The 19,242-nt window shown below is 47.6% G+C and overlaps 1 protein-coding gene across 1 annotated transcript; it reads left to right on the forward strand.

The window, feature by feature from the left end:
* Nucleotides 1-539: 539 nt before the first annotated feature.
* Nucleotides 540-830, forward strand: CHC_T00006263001 (hypothetical protein). The gene has a single exon (XM_005717886.1). The coding sequence runs from the start codon at nucleotides 540-542 to the stop codon at nucleotides 828-830; it is 291 nt and encodes a 96-aa protein (XP_005717943.1).
* Nucleotides 831-19,242: the final 18,412 nt, after the last annotated feature.

The following is a 19,242-nucleotide window of genomic DNA, read 5'->3' on the forward strand; positions in this document are numbered from 1 at the left end:
TAAACGGCGTGTCTGCGGACGTCTCGCTCGACCGTGGCGCCCCCTCGACGTCAACGTCGTCTCCGACCAGGATCACACGCACGAATCCCAGCCGCTCTCGGGGCCACATTGCGTTCCGGACGTCGATCGCGACCCCGACGCGATCGCGGGCAAGGAGGACCCCATCGATGTCGACGGGACGGAGGATAGCTTCGACGAGGCCGACGACGATGACGTGGCCGACGTTGTCGATGAAGACGTCGATGAGGACGACGCGAACAGCGCTAGTGAACATGAGGATAGGAAGAGGGGAGATACAATTGATTTGACGAAAAGTGTCGAAGGAACCTCACCAACGAAGAGACGCGACATTGGGGATGTGGAGGAGCACTCCGAGGTGGAAGAGGAGGTGCACGAGGAGTACAGTGAGCACGAGGATGCCGAAGAGCATGAGGACGGCTTGCACATCCCGTCAGATGGGGGCCATGGCGAGGATGACGCCGCTAGCTCGTATGCGGACGCCGCGTATGTGGCTGAGGGGGAGGTTGATATTGACGAGCATGAGGCAGACAAGGCTAGCGGCGAGGGCGAAGACGCTGCAGAAGCCACCGCCCACCCCGGGGACAAGGGAGCTAGAGTTGATTCCAAGGGAGACGTTGGACAGACGGCAGAAAAGGCGGATGAGGCTGAGGCTGAGGCTGAGGCAGATAATGATACACAGAGCAATCTCTTCAGTAATCAAGCGGCGGTACAAGCTGCATTTGAAGTGGAAACCGCTATTCAATCTGATTCCGTTGATGGACTCGCAAAGACCACCGTGGATACCGGCGCAAAAGAAAAGCGTCCGTTAAGAATTGCGGCTGATGACGGCGCCGCAAAAGAACCACGTGAGGACGACATCGCAGAAGGAAAATCGAAGGCAGAGATAGGCACAATTATTGAAGCAAAAGCAGTACCGGGAATTGCGATGGATTCGGGCGTTGAAAAGGCGTTGAAATGATTCTTGTTGATCTCAAGGGCAAGCGAGTGTCTCGGAATGAACCGGTCCTTGTGCTTGGCGGTGGTGCCATGGCTGATATTGGCGGGTTCGCCTGTGCTCTTTATCACAGGAATACTCCCTACGTAATGTTGTGCACATATATTGTGTCAGGTATTGATGCTGGGCCTTCTCCTCGGACATGCTGTGATGGGTTGGGATACAAGAATGTTTTCGGTGCGTATCATCCCCCCATCCTTACTATAACTGATCGACAATTCTTCAAGACGCTAGGGCCCGGATGGATTCGTCATGGCATCGCCGAAATCATAAAGATGGCAGTCACTAAAGACGCTACTCTTTTCACAGCGCTGGAGACTGCCGTTAATCGCCTGGTGGAGACCAAGTTTGGAGTGGAGCAATGTGACCGTGGTTCTGATATCGATGTTCTCAGCGAATCAATCATCGCAAAAGCTATGGACGGCTATGTCCGCTCAGAGTACGGAAACTTATGGGAGACCCATCAGTGCCGTCCACACGCGTACGGGCACACCCGGTCGCCCGGTTTCGAACTTCAAGCAGGTCTCCTTCATGGTCATGCAGTTTCGATTTGTATGGGTTATGGCGCGTAACTTTCATTCCTAGAAGGCTGGATTACGGAGAGAGAGTTTCACTGGATTCTTAAGGTGATGAGTACAGTTGGACTCTCACTGCATGACATCCTTGAGAATCCAGACTCCCTCTGAATTTGAGGTGGTCTTGAAGTTAGGAATGTCTATTCCAGTTACAATTGGCAACGTCTTTGCAATTACACCAGAGCTAGCATGTGCAAATCTCTCGTGCCAAAGTTGCTGTTGTTTCTCAATCGAAACAAATGCTTTTGATGCCACATCGGGAACGAACTGTGCTTCACACAGTCCTTCGTGTATTTCAACGCCTTTCATGTACACTTTCCCACTGTCTCTATGGGTTATTTCACAGTACCCAGTGTCACCTTCCTCACCGTCGAAGGTAACACGAAAGCCAGCACGTCTTGCTTTGCTTACAGAGATGAGGTTGCAAATCATTGTTGGTGTATACAAGACAGATTTCATCGTGACACATTCCTTGCGTCCATCAACGACGGAAATTCCACGAACTGTACCAATTCCGGCAACATCAAAAAGTTGCCCTTCGCCAACCTCAACGGGGTGACGCGACTGTTCCTGCAGGGTTTCAAAATTTTCAGGGTTGTTGCACATATGTGATGTGCTTGCTAAGTCCACCATCCACTTCTCCTTCATCTGTGGTGGTAGTTCAACTTCTCCACGAAGCACAGACTTTGACATCATGGCAACATTCGCAAGTTCATCAATGCTTTCAGAACTCCTCATGTTCCTCTTCCTAGGTTTGACATATTTCATCTGGTTTCTGGGCTTGTTTCCTTTTCCAAAGTCATACGTGATTTCCTTTTTGTACCACGTGGATCCAGGGTTGTGAAAACAACGATCTGCAGTGTGGCCCTCACGTCCACAATGTGTACAACAGTGCTTTCCATATTGCACTGTTGCTAGTGCAGTCCCAGAACTGTTTTCAGTTGACAGTTCAACGTCACATGACCCCTCCTCAACAACTAACTCAGACACAGCCTTTGTAAAGTTCATGTTTATTTCCCTGATCACCTTGGCAGTGGTGGAAAAATCCTCTCGAAGGCCGCGCAGCAGGGAACGTTTCTTCTCTTTATCACCTAGAGAATATCCAACTGATGCCAAATCATTTTCCAATTCCATCGGTCGATAGACATAACACATCACGTTCTCATTCGGTCCCATTGTCAAGTTCTACAACTTCACCAAGTACGTGTCAATGCACGCCTCCGAAACCCCTTTGTACCTTTCTTGCAGTTTATCCCAAACAGCTGTGGGATCTTCGAGATTAATGACAGCATGACTGCAACTATCCTCAATGGACAGTAGAATGTCAGTCAATGCCACATCTCTTCGCTGCATGAATGTCTTATGTTCCGCTTTCTGTGTCTCGGGAGAAGGTTCCGTCTCCTTCCTACACACGACGCCCCACAAACCCTTTCCCCGCAGTAGCAACTGCATTTTCTTCGACCAAATAGAGTAGTTGGTCGAGTTCAGTGGTTTGCGTTTGTGTCTGGCGATGTCGACACGGGAATGGGACATCGTGTAGTCTAAAGGGAACGCAGAACCTGCGAATTGAAACGAAAAATGAAAGGAGCGCAATAAACGGATGAGGTTTTCAGAAAGGAAAGAAAGGGAATGTAGACTGGGCCCCACAACCTAAAGAGCTGGAAAGTTGTTGTACATCAGATACCCTTTACTCTTCATATGGTCTGCACTACATATACTGACGCATTTAGGATTGATCCCAAGAAATTCAAATCTATGCTAACACTGTCAGGGCTAACACTTTCTCTGAACCCAAAAGACAAACGACAAACTTCATGCCTGCCAGTGCTGTCTGTTGGAGATGTTCGCTCGCGTAACAGTCTGCACTCATGAGATCCAATTTTATTGTTGATCTTTTTAACTGCGGTATGCTAGCTCTGTCCGAAGAGAGCTTCATGGTCTGCTCTCCATACGCAATAGCCGTTTATGACACTTCAACCTTTCCAGTTACTCTGGAGGAGCATGGCGGGGAAGAGTTATCGTTGCTGGAAAGCTGCTCTCAATTGCATCTGTGGAAATTTAGACGTCGGTGTCGGTGCAAGCCTTGGATCTATACTTTCTCTCGCCGGCGGAGAGGTTGTTTTTTGCAGTGTTGGCGATGAAAATTTCAAAAGCTGTATCACAGTAGAACATGTCGGGCAGTTGTTGCAGCAGATGATAGTTTTAGATGTCCATTTTGCGTTCTACGTTCGTTGCGGGGAGGCTGTAATTATTTACGAAGTGCTTGTGTGATGTACAAGCGGAATGTTAGAGCCATGCTCTGCAACATTGAGGTCTGTTGGCAGTGGATGTGTATCTTGGGCCCATGACGGCTGGAATCCCCCAATCTTCTCAGAAAGAAAACAAGAGGCAGCGCTGAAGTCAAGGTGTTGAATTCTGGGGTGTTTTAAATACGTACGTCTCAAAGAACGGTCCGTTGCCACCGATCAAGATTTTCATGCATGGAGCACAGTCCATTTATTCCAAAACGAAGGGAGGCGTCGATGGGGCCACGCAAGCGCGCGCCGTCCTTCACTCCGGTAGGATATGGGCAAGGGGTGGTGAAGAAGTCTGTCTTGATGCGCGAACGGGAAAGCTGAGAGGTTCTTCTGTTGTCGTGGTTTTCTATCCAACCAACTTAATCCTTTTACTCAACATACTTATAGTACTGTATTAGCTTGTCAAAAACTGCAAAACACACAAGCTAGTTCCCTAGGTACAATGTAGAACGCAATGGTAAGAGAAACACAAATCCTACACAGAGAAAACACGTGATATAGTGAGTTGTCTCACTATCTCCTGAAACGCCTCCTTATCTGATTTGCTGCGTGGGTTGCACAGTAAGGAGAATTAGTATTAATAAGATAAATTGATATCAACACATAAAATGATTAGGTCACACAATCACAGCTGCAATCACCAATGGACACGATGGCACCATAAAGGCGAGATTGATAGCGAAATTCAACACCCCTCTTGGTGCCAGAGTTCTATTGCGTGCATTTTGAAACTCCAAGTCCATTGCGGTACTTTTCGAACGAGAGTCGGGAGAGCGCCTTAGTCAGTGCGTCTTCTGTCATGTCTTGCCTCGGACAGTAGAAGATTTGAACAGAACCAAAACTAACTTGTTCCCTTACGAAGTTCTTTTTAATTGAAACATGTTTCGCATGTCTCACGCCTTCATTTACCCAGGGGATGGCTCCTTGATTGACCTCTATAATGGAGGTACTCTGCTGCTGTTCACAATCCAGCTCCTGTCGCAAACTTCGTAGCCAAAGAATCATCATTGTACACTCTGACATTGTCGTATACTCAGACTCAGTGCTTGAAAGAGCAACAAACCCCTGCTTCAAAGACCGCCAGACTACAGTTGAGTTGCCCAAACGTATCAGAACCCCTGTCGTGGATCTTCTGTCCACTCAGTCCCCAGCTCATTCGGCATCAGAGTACGCTACCAAGACCCATCTTATGCGTCTATTCGTAGTGCGTATTCTTTCGTCCCCTGTAGATACTCCAATACTCGTTTGAGGGCAATCCAGTGTGTCTGACAAGGACTAGCCGCATAGCGGCACAGGATTGAAACTGCAGCAGCAATTTCGGGTCTTGTTCTTGTGGATATGAAAAACAAACACCCAAGCAGCTCTTGGTACTTTACATGGTTCACTGGGTCGCTAAGGAGATCTGAAATTTCCTTCAGAGCACTCTCACACATCGGAGTACTGGCAGACTTGCATTTGGACATCCCAAACCTTTGCAACACTTTCGATGTGTAATGGCGTTGTGCGAGCCAAGCTTCGCCAGAGTTTCGGGTGAACAATAATCCCAAGAATGATGTCAAGGTGCCAAGGTCCTTGATGTAGAGATGATGGCTGGGTTCATTCTTGACTTCAACGACCTTTGCTTCTACAGCCCCCAATTCTATGATATCATCAACGTACAGGAGTGGCCAAAAAATTTCTCTACGGAAGACGCATTCATCTGACCTGAGAGCGGAGAAGTTCATCCTACTAATTCCTTCCTTCCACTTCTCTTGCCACAGTCTGGGTGATTGCTTTAGACCATAAAGGCCTCGTCTGAGCTTCAACACTTCTTCATCCTCGCAGAGCCTCACGCCTTCTTGGTTCCTTGATGTACACGTCAGTGTCTCTCTGCCCATGGAGAAAGGCTGTTAGCACATATTTGGTGCATGGCATATTTCCTCTTTACAGCAACAGCACGGCACGTAAGATCTGTTGTGAAATCAACAACAGGGGCAAATGTTTGTTCCACGTCCCCTTGAATAAATCTCCGAACGACTAGGCGAGCCTTATGCCGGCAGATATTGCCATGCTAATCATATTTGCGTAAAACACAAACGTAGTCGTCAAAGGCTTCACCCCCTCTGGCCCTTCCACAATTTCCCAAGTTCCATGATATTGCAAAGAATCCAACTCGGAGTCATTTGCTGCTTCCTATTCTTCTCTATTATCTTGGGAGAGGGCCGCATTTACAGTATCTGGAGTTGCTGCAGCGTTGTCCATCATGGAAAATGCTCTGGAAATGATAGCAGATCCCGGAGAATAAACGATGGAGGCTTCCGTTCATGGCCTGAAGCCGTTATGACTGCGAATCAAGGTACCCAAGTTGGGTATCTTGATTCGCAATCGTTCTGCTCCTCAGTTACATTCCCATGTCCACTACGTCCATTCTGATCAGTTCCAGGTCCTTCTGGGTAGTAGTTCAATTGCTCAATTGGTTCTTCAGCAGTTGGATGGAACGTGCCAGTCGGAATACCATCAGTGATAACATCATCATGCGAGGTTCGCGGGAGCTCATTCCCGCGATTTGGTAACTGAGTATTTCTCCCAAGAGAATTTCCTTCGTTTCTAGACGCTGACTGATTTTCCGTGTCCTCTGATACGAGCACCATGTCAGAATCTGCAATGTTGTCTGGGACGTGAGGACCAGGACACTTGTCCTCTACAACTGTAACATCTCGAGAAATGACAGCGACGTTGCGAGATGGGATACACAGGTTGTATTGGCTATTCTCTAGACAGCTTATCACCATGTCAGCGTCAGAATTTGTATCCAGCTTCTTCCGACGCTGTCTCGAGACGTGATACCAACCGAGGCAACCGAACAAGCGAACATAGACCACATTGGGCCGTGTACCGGTCTTGAGTTCGTATGAAGTCACCGCTTGAATTCGTGGAGCGCAAAACATATTTCGGATCCGACATGCATGGACCACAGCTTCGACCCAGAATCGCCGCGGTAGTGAGGCATGTTGTAACATGATGCTAGCACGTTCTACTATTGTCTTATTGGCCCATTCAGCGATACCGATCAGTTTGGGTGAATAGGGCGGCGAGTTGCTTTGTTCGATTCCCTCCTCTGCAAGGCACTCTCGACGGCCCAAGTGTTCACCGCCGTTGTCACTGTGAACACGCTTCACAGATCATCGGAACCGTCTTTCCAACCAGGCCAGGAATAACTTGAACTGAAAGAGTACATCGCTTTTGCGGGCGATGGGTACCACAACAAGGAAGCCACTGGACTCGTCAATGAATGACATGAAATATGAACAGCCAGAAAATGAGCGTACGGACATTGGATCACACACGTCTGTGTGTATGATTGCGCAACGTTCCTTGGATCGAGAATTATTCTTGCGCAGAGTTTTTCTGGCCTGATTCCCTTTCACGCAGCTGCCGCAGGAAATACTACCGCTTGGTTTGTCCGCTAAGCTCGCCCCTGTCACAGCTTCACTCTGTACTAGCTTCTTGATACTACCAAAATATGCATGCCCAAGGCGGTCGTGCCAGAGCTTCATGCCAGCCGTGTCCTTGTCGTCATTTCCGTTGTCTCTATCCCTATCACTTTCAGGCCTGATTTTAACGGCATTCGCAGAGATCGACCAAGGATAAATTGGGTGAGCAACAATACAGAGGACGCCTTGGTGCATCTTCGATTGAAGCTGAGCAGCTCCGTCCAACATACCATTACATCTATCCGCATGCATATTGATGGCATAGCCAACGTCACACAACCTGCAACAAGAAATGAGATCAGATTCCAGATCTGGTACATACAGGACATTATGAAACATAAGCGTCCTCTTATACTCTTCTCCGGGTATCTCCAACACAGTACGCAACAGCGGCGTACCACTGTGAGTAGCAATGATCCTCCGTCCATTACCGAGCACAATATCCTTTGGGGAAATGTCCTCGATGTTGGCCAGCCAGTCTCGGTCACCACACCATGTGGTCAGAAGGTCCGTAATCAATGAGAAACATTCACTTACTAGAAGGATTCTCATTTATCCGAACACAGCCTCGTGCTGTAGACAGCATTGCCTCACCACTATTGCCGTCAGTGTTCGTTGTTTTTAGGTGCTCGAACAGGGATGATCCGAACTTTCACCGGCATCTGGACACTTTGCCAACAGCAACTGTGCTTGTTGAGCTCCCTATGTCCTGCCTCTTCTCTTTTTCGTCGGAATTTGTGATCTTCGGAATCTTTCCGTTCCTTGCAAAGCAATTTGCGCAATATGGCCAACCTTGCCACGTGAGTAGCACTTTCGGGTCCCATTTCTCATCGGAAGCTTCTTTTTCCAGTGGTGATGTCCTCGGGCACCACCCTGCCATGAGTGCCCTTGCCTCGTCACCATCTTTCAATGTTTTACCCAGAGCCCCATCCCGGAGCAACTTGTCATTGTACTCCTGGAACAATGGTCCGGTGGCTTTTTCCCAATCCAGGTTATCTTCGAAGTTCTGAAGCGATTAGATGGCGTGGCCAAATAGGGAACGATTCTTGTCACCAAATGACGCAAGCAACATCGCCATTTGTAAGTCTTCTGCCAATTCGCTCTTCATTGCAGCTAGACGATTAAATATCGCTTCATACGCACCAACGTAGTCTTGCATTTCCTGTTCCTTGTAGGACATGCGAGAAAGTTCCGTTTGCAATTGAACTCCTGGTAGCTGTGTTTGAGACAGAATATCGATCTTGCAATTTCTTCCACATCTTGAAAGGGTTTTCTTTCACGCTCATGCAAAGACGTAAAGGCCTGTCACCTAGACCCTGGATGAATATCGCACGAGCAATAGAACTTTTCTTCTGCACCTCTGCTCCGGGTGCTCCATCTCCGCCCAAGACGTCTATCTCAAGCAAATACTGCAATTCCGTAGCAGAGAGAGCAGCCCCAGTCCTAGCTTCCCAAAGAGAATAGTCTTCGCCCGGGCGACAGCAACATTTCTGGATCTTCTTTGAGTCCTCCATTGGGAATGATAATCGAGGTTCACTTGGCCAAGCGTAGTCTGGGTCCATAACCAGTATGTTACGGGCAAGGGGTGGTGAATAAGTCTGTCTTGATGCGCAAAAAGGGAACGCTGAGAGATTCTTTTGTTGCAATGGTTGTTATATCCACCCAACTTAATTCGTCTACTCAATATACTTATAAGTACTGTATTAGCTTGTCAAAAACTGTCAAACACACAAGCTAGTTCCCTAAGTACGATGTAGAACGCAATGGTACGAGAAACACAAATCTTAGAGAAAACACGTGAGATTGTGAGTTGTCTCTATAGAAAGGTCAGCGGGGCAGAGGGAAGAAGGATGGTTGAAGGTTGCTGGTGGTTGACGGGAAAAGAAGTTGATGCCATTTTACTCTTGGTCGCCAACTATTGGCGCTACTTATACTCTTCGAACTACATACAATACGAGCCATTAGGGCTGGTCACGTGACTCTCCTTCTTGCAGTCGTTGATAATCCAGTGACTCTCCCTGTTGCACTCTCGGTTGATAATCAAGTGACTCTCCTACTTCCACTCTCGGTTGATAATCAAATGACTCTCCTTCTTGCACTCTCGGTTGATAATCAAGTGACTCTCCTACTTCCACTCTCCGTTGATAATCAAATGACTCTCCTTCTTGCACTCTCTCTCTGCTAATAATTTGGGACCGTTTGAGAGTCAATAATATCTGAATGTACTGTACTGTAGATTACAGATTTTACACTACGATTAATAACCACTGTGGCACATACGTCATACGTGTCACACACATGTAGGACGAATGTCATACGTGTCACACACGTGTCAAATCGAGAAAAATGAAACATGTTCAGAATGTACTGTAGAGTGCCACGAGGTACATAACTTACACGTGTCAACACCAAAATTGAAACATGCTCGGAAAGGATAGGAAAGTGCAACCGTGTACAAATATGACACGTGTCCACGTTGAAGACCAAATATCCTGAGAATGCTATTGCAAGCATTTTAGGTTTCGTCGACGTACCCGTGTAATATCTGTCAGGCTTGGAGCTTAGCATGTGGTCGAAGATTTCCAACACTCCCCCTCGATCACATGCTTTTACTGGACACTGCAAGCCCCAGAAGTTCTACAAACTTCTGGAATAGAATTCGCCCAAGTGCTTTGGTTAAGATATCAGCAGGCATCGAAGCGGTCGGACAATGCGACAAATACACAATGTTTCTCTTAATAGCATCTCGTACGTAGTGGTATTTTACATCAACATGTTTGTTGCGACGGTTGATCGATTCATTCTGTGCAAACGAAATCGTCCCTGCATTGTCACACCCCATCATGATCGTGGGATCAGAATCAAGTCCGAGGACTTCAGCAACAACTTGACCCAACCAGGTCACCTCCTTACACGCTTCACATAGTGCAATGTACTCAGCTTCACACGTCGAAGTCGCAACCACAGTCTGTTTCCGGGAACTCCAACTGATAGCTCCACCACAGAACTTGAAAACATATCCGCTGGTCGACTTGCGAGAGTCTGAACAACCGGCCCAGTCAGCATCACTGAAACCGAGCAACTCCGGCGATTTGGATTTATTGTCAAACACGATTCCTAAGTTTCGAGTCCCTTGCACGTATCGCATTACTCGTTTTACACCTGCCCAGTGTGACTCACATGGGTTGGCAGAATGTTGGGAAAGCTTTCCAATGGCGTATGCCAAGTCTGGACGAGTGCCAACCATCAAGTACAAAGGCAACCAACTGCCTCACGATACGGTGCCTTTGTTTCGGAGTCGTTTTCGATAGAATTCGTAGTTTTGCGATCTTGTTCCATTGGAGTCAGAGAAGGGTTACAAGTCGACATTTTAAAACGGTCAAGCACATTTAATGCATACTTAGTTTGAGTGAGACTCAATGTCTTGATAGTGCGATCTCTTTGAATCTCAAGACCAATGCAGACTTTTGCCTCACTAAGGTCTTTCATCTCAAACCGTTTGTTAAGCTCCCCCTTCATCCATTTGATGGCATGGATATCACTACCAGCGAGCAACAAGTCATCGACATAAAGTGCAATTAGCATGATAGTGTTACCAATGCGTTTAATGTAGAGGCACGGATCACTACGTGAAGTCTCAAATCCCAATTCACCGAGTAAGAAATCATCCACTTTGGTATGCCATTGACGAGGTGCTTGTTTAAGACCGTAAAGTGCTTTCAAAAGTTTACACACATGATCACTTTTGCTTTTGTCAACGCAGCCTTCGGGTTGCTCCATGTAGATGTCTTCATCCAAGTCGCCGTTCAAAAACGCAGTCACGACATCCATCTGATGAAGTTCAAGGTCGTAATGAGCAACTAAGGCAAGAAGTAGACGAATAGTCGTAAACTTTATGACAGGGGCATATGTCTCAGTATAGTCAAGACCCTGCACTTGCTGGAATCCACGGGCAACAAGTCTGGCTTTTGCACTTTCAACTATATTGCCATTTGCATCAGGCAGCTGCTTGACATTGAAAAGCCATCGAGATGTCAAGATGTTTGACGCCTCAGATCGAGGAACAAGTTTCCAGGTCTGATTCTTAGTCTGTGATGCAAGTTCTTTGTCAATGCCGGTTTGCCAGAATGCAGCTCTAGGACCGTGGGTTGCTTGTTTGAAAGTCTTGGGACCTTCAATAGCGACATGCGCATGTGAAAGAAGAGCAGCTGCAAAGTTGCTCCTCCACCATGATCCGGGAGGTCTACTGATTCGAGACGATCTTCGTACAGCTGGAGTCGGAGTTGGAGGGGTGACATTCGGAGTTTCGACGGGAGGTGATACATCATCTTCATCATTCTCACCTACAGAGTGAGTGTCCTCGTTTTCAATAACCTCCCCTGAAATTTCATCCTCTTCCGACCCAACCTCATTAGCATTTGGGGTATCGGCTTCATTCTCATTGTCGCCACCGAGCAATACAACGCCAACGTCAGAGCTGATTGAATCTTTTTCATGTGCAGGAATGTCATGCATCCCACATGTCGATTCATCAAACTTGGCATCTCGTGAAACAACAACTTTACTCAACTCTCCGTCCCAAAGTTTGTATGCCTTACTGCATTGCGAATAACCGAGAAACATCGCTTCACGCGCTCGCAAGTCAAGCTTACGGAGCTCTAATTTCGGTAATGTATACCAACACTTTGACCCAAATACTCGCAAATGGCCAACATTTGGAGTTGACTTCATCCAAATGTGATGGGGAGTCGTGTTAACTGGCAAAGCCCGGGAAGTAACTCGATTGCGTACATATACTGCAGTGGCAAGAGCCTCTGCCCAGAATCGTTTACTGACCTGTTTATGAGAAAGCATGGAACGGACAAGATCAATCAAGGTTCGATTTAAACGTTCAGCAACACCGTTTTGTTCAGGTGTGTAGGCAGTGGTGAGCTGGTGCTGTGTACCGCTTGAATCCAAATATGACTTGAATTCTGTCGACAAGTACTCTCCCCCTCGATCAGTGCGAAGCACCTTCACTTTGCGACCAGTGTGCGTTTGGGCAAACTGTTCATACAACTTGTATTTTGCAAAGGCCTCAGATTTATTTCGCATCGTGTACACAACTACCCAGTTCGAGTGATCATCTACAAATGTAATGAAGTATCTCGAAACACCAATGGACTGTACTTCGAGCGGACCGCAAACGTCAGAATGTACCAAGTCAAGACAGTTCTGTGCTCGAGACGATGATCGCTGTTTCGGGATTACTGATCGCGTTGCTTTGCCGAACACACACGCAGGACAAACGAGAGAGTGATTGTCAGACTTTCGATTCATTGCTCTGATCACATCGCTTTGACGAACATTGATGCCACTTACCACATTATTGTGAATCATTGATGCGATTCCTTGTACGTTAACATGGACCATTCGTTCATGTAGCGTCTGCAAGGTAACTACATGAGCAGAGAAAGTTTCATTCATGACATCAAGTATGAATAAATCCCCAACTTGACTAGCTGTGGCAACTACAGTTGGTCCTGCAGTAACGATGCATTTGTCTTTTTCAAATGACACTTGCAAGCCCTTTGAAACGATTTGGTTAACACACAGAAGCGAGTATCCGAAATCAGGGACATGGAAAACGTTGGACAATTTGCAAGGATGTGGACTACCATTGACGTTCAACATGAATTCTACCTCACCACGACCAGCGACATTGGCTCTAGCCTTCGTGCCCATCTCGACTGATCCAGATTGCATCTGTTCATAAGTAACGAACAAAGAGCGATCAAATGTAATGTGGGCACTGCAACCGGAATCCACAAGCCATGACCCTGCGTTCACTGCCTTCTTTTCGGGAGAAGAAGTCGAAAGCAGGCATGTAAAGTCGCTTTCAGCAAAGGCAGCAGTAGAAGTTTCATCTCGAGATACGAATGCACTTGGCTTCATGCCGGGGTTGCGGGACCGGAACCCGTCTGGCGGTGCTGGTCGGCGCCCATTCACATCCTTGCCCCAGCAACGTGCTGCGGTGTGTCCATGTCGATTACAGTTCGTACATCTCATATCACGTCGAATAGGCATGCGATTGACAAGTGCAGGTGCGTGGGGTGAAGTAGTAGAAGCGGTCTTCATGCTCTCTCGTTTTTCCTCTTGCAGCAGACGACTCTTCACAAAATCGAGTCCAAACACTTTATCCTCATTGCCAAGTGCGTCAAGTGCAACAATCAAGTTATCGAATCGTGGAGGCAAGCCATTCAACACAGCCATTGCAATTTCTTTATCATCAATCTCAACACTCATTGACTGCAATCTGGCAGCAAGTTGCTTCACACGATTGATGAACACGAGCACTTTCTCGGATGGGAGCATGGAAACAGTGTAAAAGTCGCGACGGGCGGAAAGTTTGTTGAGCAAAGTGTGACGCTCAAACACATTCAGAATCGCCTCCCATGTCTCTTTCGCACTGCTCCACCCTCGCACATGTTGCAAGTAGTCATCAGAAAGCGTGAGTCCGATGACTGCCTTTGCTTTCGCATCACCACGAATCCACTTCCTGCGATCATCTGAGGTCGCATTTTCCGATATATCATCAAAAACGTATTGATCGACATCTCGGAGAGCAAGCAGTAGCTCGATTTTCTGCTTCCAGATGTAAAAGTTAGATGCGGTCAGCTTCTCGATTCTGACCGATCCAGAGCTTTGGTCATCCATTTCGCCGAATGGATGTACCCTTCGAGTATACAAGGTCTTCCGTCCCGGGATCCCAAGCCGTTAACCGATAGTCAACACAATGGCAAGCCCACCCGTATAGGAAGTTTGTAGCGATTACTCGGAAACATTCTTGGTGCTTGTTCCCGGCGGAGTGTTACAAGCGTATTCTTCTTAAAAATGCCTTAGGGCGCTACCCCTATATGTCGGCCAGTGCGGGTCTTTCGACTGTGAACTAAATCAAACGTGCCACGAGTAAGCACAACAACTTTGCCTGTAGACGAACCAGGACTTTTGGTTACTACCGCAAACGGTCCCTGCAACCCAAATCGGCTTGTCCAAACTTGATACGGTACTGCCTCAGAGGGTCTCCCACAACACAAGAATGAAACTGCCTTCGTCGTACTCGTGTGACTTGTTCACAATCACTCCTTGGGTCACCCTCTTCCGTGCGAACTTAATCAAGGTACGCGACCTTATACACGTATAGTGAGAGGTTCAGTGTTTAGGCACGTATTCTCTTCACCCAGGGGACCGAAGTCGTACCTATAGGGCTAATACCGAGAGCGTTACCCACACCGCCGACGCACCTCCCGAAGGCAGAGTGCGGATCGACTAGACCAGTACACTGTGATCCTCCCCGAGGATCAGTAATTCGTCTCTCGACGATTCTTGGTCGGACCCTCGCTCAAGTCAGATTTCCAATGGCACCAGCCTTTCACCAAGAGCGAGGGTATGTTCCGCTGAGGATTTGGCAGTGCGTTGGCCACTAGGGACTTTCTTCCTCCCGACAAGCGGAAGGCTCACCCACAGCTCACACAACGACTGCCACGACAAAGCAAAAAACTGAGAACTGACGGACCACTGAGGATTTGGCAGTGCGTTGGCCACTAGGGACTTTCTTCCTCCCGACAAGCGGAAGGCTCACCCACAGCTCACACAACGACTGCCACGACAAAGCAAAAAAACTGAGAACTGACGGACCACTGAGGATTTGGCAGTGCGTTGGCCACTAGGGACTTTCTTCCTCCCGACTAGCGGAAGGCTCACCCACAGCTCACACAACGACTGCCACGACAAAGCTGCAAGACCACAAAGTTGATTTCCAAAAACTGGGAACTGACGGACCACCAAACTGAAAAATCGGCTGAAACGGTGCTGAAAACGACGGCGAAAACTGAAAAAAACTGAAAAACCAAACTCGAAAGCGGAGACTGAAACTGATACCTTCTTCTTCTGCTTGACGAGCTGAACAAACTGATACTTGAACGACGGCGAAACTCAAACTTGAACCAAAACGAAGACGACGATCAGCGTTGAACTGGGCCCATAACCTATAGAAAGGTCAGCGGGGCAGAGGGAAGAAGGATGGTTGAAGGTTGCTGGTGGTTGACGGGAAAAAAAGTTGATGCCATTTTACTCTTGGTCGCCAACTATTGGCGCTACTTATACTCTTCGAGCTACATACAATACGAGCCATTAGGGCTGGTCACGTGACTCTCCTTCTTGCAGTCGTTGATAATCCAGTGACTCTCCCTGTTGCACTCTCGGTTGATAATCAAGTGACTCTCCTACTTCCACTCTCGGTTGATAATCAAATGACTCTCCTTCTTGCACTCTCGGTTGATAATCAAGTGACTCTCCTACTTCCACTCTCCGTTGATAATCAAATGACTCTCCTTCTTGCACTCTCTCTCTGCTAATAATTTGGGACCGTTTGAGAGTCAATAATATCTGAATGTACTGTACTGTAGATTACAGATTTTACACTACGATTAATAACCACTGTGGCACATACGTCATACGTGTCACACACATGTAGGACGAATGTCATACGTGTCAGAATGTACTGTAGAGTGCCACGAGGTACATAACTTACACGTGTCAACACCAAAATTGAAACATGCTCGGAAAGGATAGGAAAGTGCAACCGTGTACAAATATGACACGTGTCCACGTTGAAGACCAAATATCCTGAGAATGCTATTGCAAGCATTTTAGGTTAATGCTATTGCAAGCATTTTAGGTTTCGTCGACGTACCCGTGTAATATCTGTCAGGCTTGGAGCTTAGCATGTGGTCGAAGATTTCCAACAGTCTCACTATCTCTTGAAACGCCTCCTTATCTGATTTGCTGCGTGGGTTGCACAGTAAGGAGAATTATACTTATTAAGGTCAATTGATATCAACACATGAAATGGTTAGGACACACAATCACAGCTGCAGTCATTAATGGACACGATGTAACTTTAAAGTCGAGATTGATAGCACAATGCAACTGCTCCTTGACGTAGCACTTGAAATGGGAGCACAAAACTTGTTTGGCAGACCTATTAAAGGATTCATTGCATGGCGAACGTTTAAGCTCGAGGATTTACTGGAGTCAAGACAGCGCCTTATTTGTTAGAGAGGTACAGGCAACCTCTTAATAACGCTCAACCCTTGGCGGACGTCATCGCAGACCTCTCAACAGACCGTTTGCAGTACGCGGACAATCTTGCGAAATATGATTGTCATAGCCATGTGATTCTGAATGTTGTACAAAGTCGAGACCCGGTGACGTGGCGTGAAAGAGATAGACTCAGAAAAATAGCTAAACAGCGAAGAAGGAGAAGAATTGAGTTCTTTAGCGCTGGCGATGGAGAGCGGTTACGTCTGGATACTACTGGCCACAAACAAACTCAGGCAATTCCAGAGGTAGCGCAGTACTGTGCACTTTGTGGTACCAAGAAAAAGGGATGGAGAGGACATAAGTCTACATTGAAATGCTCCCTGTGCAACGTTTATGTTTGCCCCGCATTTACACGGGGCTGTGGCGGAGTTGCTGGTATATTTGGCACTCAACGGCAGCTTTAGGGGCCCGTGGTGTTCTGGCTCCTGTTGGAAAATCGGGGAGAAGTGTATGTGAGCAATTTCTTGGCATTGGTTCTGTTGAAGAAGTACAGCCTTCTGCGTGTGAAAGATAGACCGAGTTGGGAAGTAGTCGTCGGCGACGGCGTTCCGTAGCCAGACATGAATCTGCGGTCGAAGAGGGGAACGGATTGGCGAAGGAAAGTTCGACAAATATGGAGTAGATTTCAGTTCTGATGATGACGCGGACACTTGCAGTGAAGTATTAATTTTAGTAAAAACCTATGTGCTTTAAAGTCCACAAAAGTGGACCGTACTAGACTGGACTGCAGTTGTGTGAACGAGTTCTTGGGTAGTCCCGGGATGGGCGGTCGTAGGTGGGGTTTATTGTGTGTGTGTGTGTGTGTGTGTGTGTGTGTGTGTGTGTGTCAGGTGGGTGCTGGCGCGGCTTTTATAGAGCCGCGCCGGCATGGAACCTCTAACATGGTTAACTATGTAACCTCCGTGTAACCTCCGTGTAACTTCGACCAATAGGTGACTTCAGAAAAGATCCGTAAAATATCTGAAAATCCACATCATAACATGTACAGCAATGTATCCCACACGGCCCCCCGGCTAAACGGCGACCGACCTCGGCGCCAATCAGCGTAATTCAGATAGAGGTCGTAGATCCTAGGAAACTGAAGAGCTATTGAATCAGCATCGGTAGCTCAGTCGGTTAAGGCACCTTCTTGGATGTCAGGGGTCCGGGGTTTGAACCCCGGTGGGTACACTGCATCTTCGAGCTGGGTGTAAGCAGGGAAGTAGTTTACGTATAGGATATATACGTACTATAAGCCAACGTGACCATGTCTAGGATTCAGGGGAAGCAAGGATCGGGATCTGTAGCCGTATCACATCTGACGACCAACTCTCCATATGAGCCGGGGGCGTAGTCAGGATTAAGTTCCTGTCAGCGTGCATTGGAGAGAACAGATGAGGATGGCATACAGCGCCAGAGGCAACTTGCCCACAGACACCAGATCCGAGAACGCAGGAAAGCGGGGGTCCCTTGGAGGCGAAGATCACGGGCGGCTGTGCACCAAACAGCTTGTCTCAATCGACCAAATATTTTAGTCACCGGTATCGTCGTATACCTTAGTTGAGCTTATGTAATAGTAGCTGCTCATGTAGCTAGGTATCGTGACGCCCGATATAAATCAGTTTTCCAATATCCAAACAGAACGCTGTTCTCCATGAAAAGAGACGATGTATTTCCAATAGCTAACGCATGATGCATAAATTCCAAAGCGATGCGCAATGAGTTCTTCCAACACGAAATGTTTCCTTAATTCAACAAATGATCCGGGAGCTGGTAGTAGTGAACCAGACGTCGAGCATGGATCGGCCTGCGCGACAAGCGACGTTGCTGTGAGCATAACTCGTAGCGAGGGTGGTCCGCTTTCTTCACGGTACAGGGGCCGTAGTACTTCGAAATCAGAGGCGGCCATTTCACAGTCGCGCGCAAAGCACCTCTTCGGCATACTAGCACCTTTTCTTCTACCTGGAATGTATCGGCAGGTTTACGGTTTGGTGATTTGGTGTGGTGGTCGTGCCTTTTTGCACGCAGGTTGGCCGATGCCAGCAGCTCAATTTGGCGGTGTGCCAATGCAGATGTGGGTAGAAGTGGGGTAGCATCCACTGAACTGAGTCGAGGCGGATGGCCATACAATAGCTCGAACGGGGAACATCCTTCGGCAAGGCGACGTCGTCGATATCCGTACAGGACTTTTGGTAAACTTTTATCCCATTCTCGTGCATTCCTGTGCGCCATCTTTGCTACGGACTTCTTAATTGTCCCGACCATTCGATCTGCTTTCCCATTCGACTGCGGTGCGTATGCAAGCGCAGGCTTCCATGAAATGCCGTGAAGTTTGGAAAACTCTTCAACAGCTGTGGATAGGAACGACGTAGCATTGTCCGAAATCATCTTTCTCGGGGGTCCGAACGAAAACATGATATCATTTTTTAGGAAAGCCAGTACGACATCACTGGTACAGTTTGGATAGGACATAGCGATTGGCCATCCTGTGAGATGTTTCACCGCCACGAAGATGTAGCGATGGCCGGACGACGTTGTTGGAAATGCCCCGGGGAAGTCAATTGAGAAGACGTCAAACATTGTGGTCAAGGGTAACTTCAAGGACGTCCGGTAGGTCGGTAGCAGCGTAAACATCTGACAGTCATGACAGCTGCGGACATAATCGTGGATGTCCCTGTGCATCTTCATCCACCAGTATCGATCCGACACGAACTGCCTGGTGGTATTGAGATCCCAGTGTCCAATGTCGTCATGAAATG

Source organism: Chondrus crispus, genomic scaffold (assembly GCF_000350225.1).
Source record: "Chondrus crispus Stackhouse genomic scaffold, scaffold_4, whole genome shotgun sequence".
NCBI lineage: Eukaryota > Rhodophyta > Florideophyceae > Gigartinales > Gigartinaceae > Chondrus > Chondrus crispus.

Excerpts from the sequence above, each read along its gene's own strand:
- CHC_T00006263001 (XM_005717886.1), top strand. The coding sequence starts at position 540 with ATGAGGCAGACAAGGCTAGCGGCGAGGGCGAAGACGCTGCAGAAGCCA.